The sequence below is a fragment of the Sesamum indicum genome, linkage group LG5 (genome assembly GCF_026168435.1).
Source record: "Sesamum indicum cultivar Baizhima isolate 11 linkage group LG5, ASM2616843v1, whole genome shotgun sequence".
Lineage (NCBI taxonomy): Eukaryota > Viridiplantae > Streptophyta > Magnoliopsida > Lamiales > Pedaliaceae > Sesamum > Sesamum indicum.
The window spans coordinates 19,123,087-19,135,113 of record NC_142661.1 but is presented as its reverse complement, the minus strand read 5'-3'; the positions used below and the strand labels follow the sequence as shown (position 1 = coordinate 19,135,113).

At 32.3% G+C, this 12,027-nt stretch overlaps 2 protein-coding genes across 2 annotated transcripts; both read left to right on the top strand.

Annotated features, from left to right (window-relative positions):
* The first annotated feature begins 6,405 nt into the window (after positions 1-6,405).
* On the top strand, positions 6,406-9,732 carry LOC105179528 (AT-hook motif nuclear-localized protein 1). The gene is made up of 5 exons (XM_011103181.3): positions 6,406-7,231; positions 7,789-7,856; positions 7,954-8,085; positions 8,850-9,011; positions 9,101-9,732. The coding sequence occupies exons 1-5, from the start codon at positions 6,709-6,711 to the stop codon at positions 9,437-9,439; spliced, it is 1,224 nt and encodes a 407-aa protein (XP_011101483.2). The 5' UTR covers positions 6,406-6,708; the 3' UTR covers positions 9,440-9,732.
* Positions 9,733-10,823: 1,091 nt separating this feature from the next.
* LOC105179529 (uncharacterized) lies at positions 10,824-11,499 on the top strand. Its single transcript, XM_011103182.3, has one exon. The coding sequence runs from the start codon at positions 10,901-10,903 to the stop codon at positions 11,357-11,359; it is 459 nt and encodes a 152-aa protein (XP_011101484.2). The 5' UTR covers positions 10,824-10,900; the 3' UTR covers positions 11,360-11,499.
* The last annotated feature ends 528 nt before the right edge of the window (positions 11,500-12,027 follow it).

The window sequence follows — 12,027 nt, the reverse complement described above, 5'->3', positions numbered from 1 at the left end:
CTTGGTAGATCTATGGAGTGTGTCGCCTCTATTTATCTTATTTTTGTAACAAACCTAAAAAAAGGCAAAAGAAATCTGGATTTTTAGTGATAATTCTTTTATCATGGTTTATCACTAATGTTGTCTCTATATGTTGAGGACAGTGGCGTCATTAAAGTTAAAAATATAATTTAAGGGGTAGGTAGTAATTAGTTTTGGAAATCATAATTTTGAAAAAGTGTTATCATTAAAAGCATGGAAATCCCATTGTTTGGAAAGAGGTAATAATATCAAATTACAATTTTCATCCTCAAATTTCTTTTCTTTCTTTCTTCTTTAATTAAATAATTACATTAATATCCCAATAAATTAAGCAATACATTAATATATAAAGGGTGAAGCCAACACCCTTCGAGCCCTAGCGGCTGACAGGGCTTGATCCATAATTTTTATACACCCCCCCACCCCAAAAAAGACGAAAAAAAAAAAACTTTGTATAATTTTTACTAATTATATTATCATTATATGTTGTATTTAATTTTTAATTATTATTGTATAAATTTAAAACTTGATGTAAAGAAATATAATGTTAATTAGCAAAATATAAGTGATAATTTTAAAGTTTTCACCAGAAAAAAATATTAAATGACTGCAATTTTGATCTTGTCATTACATAATTATCAGTGTGAAGAATTGTGCACGAAGTTATCACTACAAATAATTAATAATAACAAAATATAAAGACATAAATAATTTATTATCACTAGGACGGCATTATATATGTGTCCAATTGTCTGTAGTAACAATTTATGACTATTTTTTTATTGCTAATTTTTACTAATAACAAAATATTTTTAAAAATTAATAATTACTATTAGAATTATAAAATTCATTATTAATATAAAATAAAAATTATTGTCACTAAATATATAATTAGTGACAATATAAAAAATTTCACTCATTTTTTTGTGTCATCAAATTTCCCTTCTTCTTCTTTTTTGTTCTTTGTGATGAGTTTTCAGGTATTTAATAAATTAACTAATTAAATTATGATAGGATTAAATTATTTTTCTAGCAACACTACTGAATATATATAATTAAAAAATAATAAAATAAATTAAGATAAACACACATAAAAATAATAATACCAACATACATATTTGATAGAATTCGAACTTGTTCATTGAAATGCTGCGACAAAGCGACCAAATGAATTTCGAAATATTCCACAATTGCCCGCCTTCCTGAGATACTTTTATGTTCACATAAATAAATAACGGTAAATTGTAATTTAACTCTCTGCGATATAAAAAATAAGTAAATACTCCTCTTATAAAAATAAAATAATAATTTAGCCCCTTAATATTTAAAAGATATATCCAAAATACCCCTTTCACTCGAGAGAGTATTTTCCTTTTCTTCTCTTATTTTTATTTGCAACCATTGAATCTTATATATAATAAATTAACGGTTCATATTTTATCTTTAGTAATTTACATATAGTCTGATTATATATTACTTAATTTATAGCCAATACCTTTTCTTTTCAAATGAAGAATTGAAATCTACCCTCATATATATAATTTATAAAAATATAAAATACTAATATATATATTTTTAAAGAAAATTGGTCATCTTCCTGCCCAAATAAATAATATGAAATAGAAAGAAATGCACATAAAATATGAAAATAAAAATAAACAATATATTACTTCTTCTCAAAAAAAAATAAATAATAAAGGATAGATTATAACGAATCTTCCTAAAAGTTTGTCATAATTATAAATACTTATTGTTATTTAAAAAATCACAAAATATTTTTTTGAAATTAACGATCATCTAATAAATACATTTTCATGATGGTTTATTGTAGGAATGTCTGTTAAATGATCGTTAATTATGAAAAATATATTTATAATTATAAGAAATTTTAGAAAATATTCATTTTAATTTATTCTAAAAATAAAATGAAAAGGTAAGAAGGATATTAAAATTGGTTGGGGGGTGTGACAGAATGTCTTAAACAAATGAGAGGGTCTGAATTTGAACAGAAAGCAGACATTTGACCGACAACTCCATAACCCAATTCTGCCTTTTTCCCACCATTCAAATGCTTCCAACGTTTCCGTTTTTTGATTTTCGACACATTCAATTATTAGAAAAACAAAATTTAAAAAAAAATGACATATTTATTTTTTATTCTTAAAACACAAAAAAAAAAAAAAAACAAACGAAAAGAAGAACCTCTTCTCAAGTAATTACGTTTCTTTTATTATTTTCTTTTACTTATAATATGTATATATGCATTCAAAGCATATTCTCTCTTGCTTGGAAAAATAATTCTCTCTTTTTCTGAAGAAAAAAAATTAATATATGAATTTAGGTGGACCATGTTTGATTAAAGTACGAGATAATTACAGTTTAAAGAATTAAGATTTGCTTTCATCTAACAATCAAGTCACTCTGTTAGTCAAGATTCACTGAATTTGTTTATACTAATAACAAATCAGAAAAAAAAAATTATATTTATCTTCGGTTGACTTATTACTGATTTATTGATAAATTTTTTTATAACGAAATTACCCTCATACGTTTTCCCGCGTCAATGGATATGAAGAGGTGCATCTTCACCGTTATAAGGGTAGTTTAATCAGAAAAAAAATATTTGACCTGTTACAAGTCGGTATAAATCAATCGATGGTAAATATCAATTTTTATTTAGTTTTGTTGTTAATATAAGCAAATTCAGTGAATTTTAACTAACGGATTGACTTATTTACTAGATTGAAGCAAATAAGGGTGCTATATGTAATTTTTCAAAGCACATGAAATCTAATTATAAGTACACTCAACCTCAAGGGAGGAGAGTGTAATTGTCCCTTAAAATATATAACGAGTCTATAATATTGTTATATGATTAGTGTTTTGTGTAAAAGAAGTGATTAATCACACAATCAAAGTACATTATCATGTGATTTATAGAATTTTCAGAAAAATAACTAATCACATTGTATTATATAAATATATATATATTAATTTAAATGTGCAGGATTGAAAAATTTAGAAAAAAAATATCATTTTGTTTAAGAATAAATATGCTCGAGGGTATTTTAATTAGTTAATATATATTTTATTAATGAAATTATGATTACTCTAACACCCTCACACTTAATAAACAATATTGTTATTCAAAGTACATTCGATGTGTGTGCATAATTTAAAATTTTATTATATTTATTTAGTTAAATAAAAATAGATAAAAATGAATGACTATTGAAATTGATAAACTAAATTTTACTTTAAATGTGCACGAATGAGAAATTATTGATCTAACTAATTAACTAAAGAAATGATTATTTATAAATGAAATAGATATAATTTCTATAAATACTATTTAAAATAAAATATATAAAATACTGAAGTAATATTAAATTTATGAAGAAGTTGGTGATAAATAAAGCATGGATGAAAATTAAAAAAAAAATAACTATAAAGAAAAAATGGAGGGTGAGAAATTGGACGAAAAATAAGAAAATAAAAAAATAAAATAGATCAAAAACGGAAGAGACACACAAAAAATGTGTTATTTCTTAATATACAGTATAGATATAAGTATCTGTTTTGTTTTATGGACAAAATGTAGGGAAGGGACGACCGACTCAACCACCCTCTTTGGACATGATTACAAGAGTCTCCCACCGTTATACAAAGTTCAATTTGAACCAAAAATACTGTAAGAAGCGAGTCAATCACTACAACCCCATCAATTACAAATTAAATTACAACCAGCCCTTATAATCAAGACATTAATAAGTTCATTTTTTAATCAGTTGCGATATAATGACCTATCTTACGAAAAAGTACGATCCATTCTGCTTGATCGTCCACTCGTTGACATTTGTTATGTAATGTAAAGATATTAAATGCGCTCTAACCCTCTTTTCTTTATTTGTGCAACAATGCAAGAAATTCAAATTTCAAAGGTAAGAAGGAAGGGAAAGAAAATTGAGACGTAAATTTTCACGAAAGTGCATTGAAGTTTTATAGTACCCTTAATTATGTCTTAAAATTCTAGTTGAAGTAAAGAAGTACCTACCTACCAAGGAAGCCTATCTTAGGAGGTATTTATGAATAAATTTTAATACTTCCAAAGCTAAAATAATGAAATTGAGGGTGACATGATTATTACAAAATTGCCGCCATTTCATTCAAAATATTTCGTTAGTAACATTATTTATTAAGACATTGGTGTTTATTTAGGGATCCTTCATTGCAATAGTATTCTGAAGACACCAACTTGTGTATATTATATATATATAATTGGTCAAGACTAATACGTATTTGATTTAGTGACAAACGAGTTGAATTTTAAGGTAAATTTTTATAATAAGTAGGGTTTGAAATTTTGAAGTCATACTTATTATAAGAGGTTTAATTCTTTGGCTCACGTCTCGAACAAAATTAGTTTTATTTTAAATATGAAATGAGGATAGTTGTGGTGAAAATACAAAATACATAATATTATCATTTTTTTTAAAAAAAAAAGTAAGATATGATGGATGCAAAACAGTGTTGATCTCACACACACAAAAGAAAGAGAGGAGTCTAGTTGCAAAAGAGATGCAAAATAAAATGAATTTAAGTGAATAAAAAATAAAAAGCAATAGCAACAAAAGAATTTACGAGGTTTGATTTGGTAAACGTCCCACATTGGATGAAAACGAGGATCTTGAGCAACTTCTACTTAAACCCCAAGACTTTATCTTTTGCGCAACTGTCTTTTTAGAATAAAATCGTGAGATTCATACGAAATCAGGCGAACAATACCTTTGCACAAAAAGGCACTAATTGAGTTGCAAGCCATCTCATTTGACATCGTCTATGGAAATTAGGCCATTTAGTTTATAAGTCATGAGGCCTCATCCCTTGTGATGCGCCTTTTTAAGGCAAAATCGTGATGTTCGTACATCATAACATACAATACATTGCGCAATGGGTACTGATGGAATTGCAAACTACATCAAAATTATAACTGATCCGTTTTCACAAATATATATATATATATATATATTATAAAACATAAACTTTATTGTATTTTAAGAAATCACTAAAAAAAATATGTTGATTTTTAACAAGAATCCAATCAACTAGTGATTTCTTTCTTATCCATCACTTAAGATTTATAAATGAATAAAACAGAATTAGAAAAACCACTTTTGATAAAAAAATAATACTACTTTTTAATAGAAAAGATATATGTTGAATCTTTTCTTGAATCAAAATGTCAAATCTGATTAAGGATATGAATAATTTCAAATCAAAGACATATTTAAATTAAGAAAAAACATAAGAAACTACAATAAAATTAGTACAATATTAGTAATCTATTCAATATATGCTAATTTTTTTAATCAATATAACTAAAAATAAGAAAATAAATTATAATAAACTCACATAAAGTTAGAGAAATAACTACACATTCGGAGGGACTCGAACCATAATGTCGAACTTGTCCATAAAAGTGAAATTCAAGCTCACAACCTCTATGATAAAATAATTTCCCATATATGTTTCTCCAAATTTAATATATATATATATATATATATATATTACAATTTCAGTTAATGTTATTGGACTGGAATAGAAAGTAATTCCAATAATAACAGAATAAAATAATTAAATTTCAACATCAATTCAATGATTTAGAGGGGGGAAAAAGACATATTCAGATTAAATACACGATATTGCGATCCCAAAAATTATATTTTCCTTAAAAAAAATGAAATACCTAATTACATGTAAGCAATAATTAATGAAATATTACAAAACCATATCACATGGGATTTTCTGATCAAATTTAATTAGATAAACCCCCCAATATTACAAAACCATATCACATGTGTTACAGAATAAACACACTCCTAATTTTATTAGTATTTCACTTTTACCTAAATTATTTATTTATATAAGTTTAAATTATAATAATTAGATGGGTCTTTCTATAATTATTATAGTATAAAAAGTTTATTATGACAAATGCTTTGATAATTTATAAATTCTAACATTTTATTTATTTAAATAAAATTTAACATCATTAAATTTTTAAAACATTTTATACAATATAGGAACTTTTAAGATTTTTGAAATAAGTTTACCAAACACAGTCTTAGTTAAAATGAAATAAATATGAATCATGAGTTAGGTAAAATGAAATATTGAAAAAGATATAAATTACAAATTCTTTCTAAATTTATTTCATAATATTTTAAATGTCCAAATATTAGTTGTAATCTCCACATTAGCAAACAAATCAAGCCCATTATTTTATTAATTAATCCAAATTAATATAATAAAGAGCAATTATTATTTTTTTAAAAAAATGAAAAAGATAAAAAAGGAAAGCTTTCACTTTTTCTGGTCATTTCTCACACCAAACTTCAGACAAAAGACAAATATTGGTTTTTTTCTTGCCCATTGCTCAGCCCTTTTCTTTTCCTCTCTCCAACCCCATTAATGGAGGGAACTCTACTTTACAAACTTTCCCAACAGACAAAATAAAGATTGGAACTTGAAAGCGAGGACGAATAGGGTCGCCTGGCTAATGCAAATCTGCCATAGTTTCTTGAAATTTCTGGCGCCATTTGTTCACCTAACAATCTTTCAAAAATCTGGTCTTTTTTTTCTTTAATTTCTGAAGAACAAGGATTTGCAGATTCTTTGAAGGGAAGCATGGAAGTGGAGGACAGAGAGAGCACGGATTCGGGTTCGTTGAGCGGTAACCCGGAGTCGGAGTCGCCATCGTTGAGTGGAGGCGATTATGTTGGTCACGGTGGAGGGACGGGTGGTGGCGGCGTGGCCCCGGGAGTGCTGAACGTGGACATAAGCATGGAGAAGAGTGCGGCGGATATGTTCTCGCCCGCCGTTGGGGCGGATGGTGGAGCGGTTGGAGGCGGGGGAGTAGTTGGTGGGGTGGTGACTGATGGTGGCGGCGTCGGGATATTGGGTGGTGGAGCGGTTGGGGGCCGTGGTGGTGGTGGTAATGGTGATTTAACGATGGGGAAGAAGAAGAGAGGGAGGCCCAGAAAGTATGACGCAGATGGGAACTTAAACCCGGCGTATATAAAATCACCGCCGGTGCTGCCGGCCGGCTTTACTCTGTCAACGCCGCCGTCTTATGAATATTCGTCTGGCTCCAAAAAAGGGCGCGGTAGGCCTTCAGGTTCTGGTAATTGGCATATTCTGGCTTCTTTAGGTGAGTTTATAACAATCTCAGTGCTATATGCACTTTTTGCACTGACTTTGATTTCTTTTTTCTTGATTTTTCACTTCTATTTCTGAAGCCCTCCAGCAAGATTTGAACTTTCTTAAGAGAGAATTTCTAGCGTTAAGTATAGTTTCCTTTCTTGCAAATTGCAGCATGTTTAAGCTCCTTTTGTTATTACTATTTTCTTTTTGCCCCATTTATTGTTTCTAATTTTTGGGCTTTCAAATTTGAAGCGGGTGAACTGATTGGGGAGTTTAACTAACGCTTAAGATCCCAGAAAAATGGAAGATTGAGTTGCAACAGTTTTTGATTATTCTGAGCGGGGAGTGTAATCTGTGGGAACTAGGGTTTCGGTTTATGTTAAATCACAGCTAAGTAATGGAGAAATTTCCTAAACATACTTCTTGTTCTGATCTATTTCTTCTTTTTCTTGGTGGGGTTGCTGTCGGCGTTGACCATGTCAGCTCTTGTCTTCTTCAGATAGGGTTGCTTTCATCATTTTTTCTTCTAAAACTTTGTCTTACGTTGTTGCTGCCACTTTGCAGGTGAATTGTTCGCAAACACAGCGGGAGGGGATTTTACGCCGCATGTGGTCACTGTACATACAGGAGAGGTAGTGACAATTTTGTCTGCTTCTCATAGAGACCCTTTCTGTAGATATATGGTGGGCTTTTTTTCAAAACTTTTATTGAGTTTGAGCAATTTTGCAGGATGTTGCAGGGAAGATCCTTACATTTGCTCAGAAGGGTCACCGAGGGATTTGCGTTCTTTCTGCCAATGGATGTGTCTCCAACGTCACGTTACGCCAGCCCGGTTCGTCTGGGGGTCTGTTGACATACGAGGCATGATCTCTTAACCTTAATTATTGCTTCTCCAATGTCAGAAGAGGGTTTATATAGTTTTCTCAAAAAATATTTATGGTTTGGACTTTTAATTGGGTTGCTTCTATTTTTTCTACTGATGGTTATGTTGTGCTGCTTGGTAGACGAAAAAGTAATAGTTCTTGGCTTGAGCATTTTGTTGTGGTTATTCATTCCTGATAGTCTTGGTGGCTTCTCCACTTGCAGCTAATAGGTTTGAGTTGGATTCTTTAACGAATATTTGCTCATGTTTCGTCATATTACTGTTAGGACAATTATCTGGTAATCTTGATGTGAATGCAACTCAATTAGAGGGCATAGTAATGTGTTTATATGTGCAGCATTGTGGATGGACATTTTTGTTAATTGAAAAGCATGTATTTTGGGTTCTCCATTGTCGGAAATTATCTCTATAGACCTGATTTTTCATTCACGACACCTACTTGTTCGTTATATTGCAAAGATTGTTGTGCTTAATCTAGTGGCATGAATCCCCTCAAATTCTTGGGGATTTGGCGTCTGGCAAATTCATATATTAAAAATAACAAACTTACCTCACTTGACTCATACTTATTTCCTCGACTGTTAGCTGAATAAGACGTGTATAACAAAGTATGGGGGTTAAGGATATTAACACCAAACTCAGGTAGCAGTTATCATTTGATGATCTTGTTAAGTATATTACGCTGAAAAAGATGTGATATTCTCAAAATATTGTCCACACTGAAACTCTCCAATTCATGCAGGGCCGTTTTGAGATCTTAACTCTAACAGGATCATACACAATTTCAGACAATGGTGGGATAAAAAGTCGTACTGGTGGACTAAGTGTTTCGTTGGCTAGCCCTGATGGTCGTGTAATAGGTGGTGGTGTAGCAGGTATGCTCATGGCAGCTAGCCCGATCCAGGTAAGACGTTATGCCTCTAACTACTGAACAATAATAATAGCCTTTTTGCCTCTTGTTTGTGATCCAAGTATTGTGATTTATTTCACCAGATTGTAGTTGGAAGCTTCGTACCGAATGGTGGTCTTAAACCACAGAAAAGAAAGTATCAAACTGAACCCAGAATAGCCCCCACCGTCCAGTTTGCACCAGCCACAGTCACGGCTGCGACACCAATATCCCAGGCCGCTCCCGAAAGCAACAACATCTATCCCATCCCAACCTTGCAACTGCCGGTGCAAAGTCAGGGAGACGCGGATAACAGCTTAAGCAACAAGGATCTGCCAAACTCTGCATCCACCGACACTGCTGATTGGAACAGTTCTGGGCCAAGCTCGGAACAGAGACCGTCTCCCGACATTAACATCTCTGTACCTGTGGACGAGCATTGAAGCTTCAGTCTTTTGTCTTTCTTCTGTAGTCACTGATCAGATATAACCGAGGTTGAATTGCTCTAAGTTAACTCTAGTAGGTGTCTATCCAAGGGACTTGAACAGACTGACTTGGTTAGTCGTGACAGATGAGATGCTAAGATTTATGTCTGTTTACTTGTTGGTTTTCTAAGGTTTTCTTAACATATTAGACGCTTTAGAGACTATCGATGAGGTCGTTTAGAATTCACGAGCTCTCACATTTGCATGTTTTCTCATTTATCAACATATTCCTGGGAGAGCCTGTTTCTAAATATTCACTCCAGTTTCAGTTTCTTGTCTATGTTTCAATTTAAGTTGGAGTAGAGTAAATATATCTTGATAATGCTCTTTCTTGCAGAAATTTACATATAAATCAAAATGTCCAAATTATGACATAATTTCACTTGTTTAGTACTCATAGGCAGATCAATCCCTGACCAGTTTCCGTTCATTTAACAAAAGTTTGAGCATTGCAGGCTTGTCCAATGCGACTATCTTCGACAAGAACGCAGTTTGAGCCATAAGTTCATGAGATGATGGTAATGGAAGGCTAGTACACAACTTAAAAAACATAGGAGATCATGATCATTTAGACACAAGTTTGAGCATCGCAGGCTGTCCATTCGGCATCCGCAAGCCCATCAAGATATTTTAAATTGCAGCTCACATTTGGAACCAAACAAGTTCACAGTCACACAAAGTTAACAACATACTTATTCATCATAATTTCTTTCCACCTACCTACAATGCTTTTTCACAGCTAAGCATCAAACAAGAAGAATGAAACTACAAAACCATATTTCAAAATATCAATTATATCCTTAAACATCTATAATAACATATTATCTATTTCTTTTGAACGATTCTAGATGGTGCTACTGAGCCAGGTTGGACTCAACAGTCAGCCTATATTTTTCTCCTGTCAATTTTTAATCATCAATTACTGTCATATTTATAATTCACTTTTACTCATATTTTATCGCTTGATCTCCTTTTAATCCTGCAATGGTTTCTTTCATGAAGTTTCTAAACAATTTCAAAATCTCTTTTAAAGATATTACTTGACGAAAATTTTTTAACCAAGTCAAAATCGAGCGAACCAAATCAATTACAGAGCAAATACGGCGTATTTAACATGTTTCATTTATGCCCGCCCAAATCCAATTTGAAATTTTCCCTACTTGTCATTGTCCATGTGTCAAATGAACGCAATCCTCATACACACACGTGGCAACGTCCCACAAGTAGCCTAACCACTGAGCACCACCTGGCTTTTCTTCCACCGCCACCGCCACAATTTCCCGTTGCACGGCCGTGTCACGTGACCTCATGCATATGATCCTCCACCTCTATATCTTCACAAGCAACTACGTACCAACGTATTAATCCTCGCAATACCCAGCTTGTACTGTACAACCCGGTTCGCAAAAGGTACCCAAGATGGCGCAGACCATAGACGACAAGAAAGAGACGGTGACGTTCCGGGCGATGAGCCACGACGAAGCAGGGATGAAACGCGTGGAGAAGGTGGAAGTCGCCACTCACAACATCGACACCCTGAAGCACGTACAGAAGAAACTCATCGACAAAGGAATCCAACGGCAGGACCGCCACCCGATAGACGGGCTTCCGCGGGGACGGCAGCCGAAGTCCGGCCACGGAGGGAAGTACACGTGGGAGGGGCCGGCGGACGATGCGGCGAATGAGCTGGAGGAGGCGCCGGCGGCAATCGACGAGAAGGACCCGAACTACGTGGATGAGGAGGCGGAGGGGAGGATACTGAGAGAGGAGGTAAGCGGGGTGGCGGGGCTGGTGGTGGGGGAGATTGATGTGGCGAAACTGGCGGAGGAAGGAGTGACGAGGGTTGACGTTGATCCAAAGCTGCAGGCCAATGTCTAGTGTTTTGGTGTTTTATGTTTTTGAGAGAGAAGCAGATTGAGATGTTTGATCTCTTTTCCTCCCCGTTAATGCACATGTATTCATTTCTTTAATTTGGTGTTTTTTCTTAATACTAAGTTAATTCCCAATAATTACAAGAATTTTAGTCCGTACCACATCAATCATATTACATTTGCCTAATTATTTATTAATTACATAATAAATCTTATTGTATCTATTATATAAGGAATAATTACGTGTATACCACGCTCCAAGTCACGATATATTTGTACAAATTATTCATGTTTTATAAAAAAATTCAATACTATATACCCTTTAAAGAAACATCAATGTTTTGTATTATGTGAATAAAAAACGATGGATTCTAAAGTTTGAATAAAATTTGGTTTTAGGATGTGATAATATAATTTTATTTTAATTTTATATTTTATCTAAGTATTATTAATTTTTTTTAATTTTAATTTATTTTTAATATTAAATTAAATGAATGTTAGGATTATGATATAACGAGATGAGTGATAAAAGAAGACGCAAGAATGAGGCAATGGGCTGTAATTTTAATGGAGTAGAAGAAGCCCAGACTCCAATCTGGAATAGGGAAGAAACCCAAAGATTTATTTTTCTTCTTAATTATTATTATAAACATAAAAACACAGTAATAGCAGCCT

Bases quoted from the DNA above. Each gene is read 5' to 3' on its own strand.
- LOC105179528 (XM_011103181.3), top strand. From the start codon at position 6,709: ATGGAAGTGGAGGACAGAGAGAGCACGGATTCGGGTTCGTTGAGCGGT. The intron at 7,232-7,788 runs GTGAGTTTATAA...GCCACTTTGCAG, and splicing joins GCATATTCTGGCTTCTTTAG to GTGAATTGTTCGCAAACACA. The intron at 8,086-8,849 runs GCATGATCTCTT...CAATTCATGCAG, and splicing joins GGGGTCTGTTGACATACGAG to GGCCGTTTTGAGATCTTAAC.
- LOC105179529 (XM_011103182.3), top strand. From the start codon at position 10,901: ATGGCGCAGACCATAGACGACAAGAAAGAGACGGTGACGTTCCGGGCG.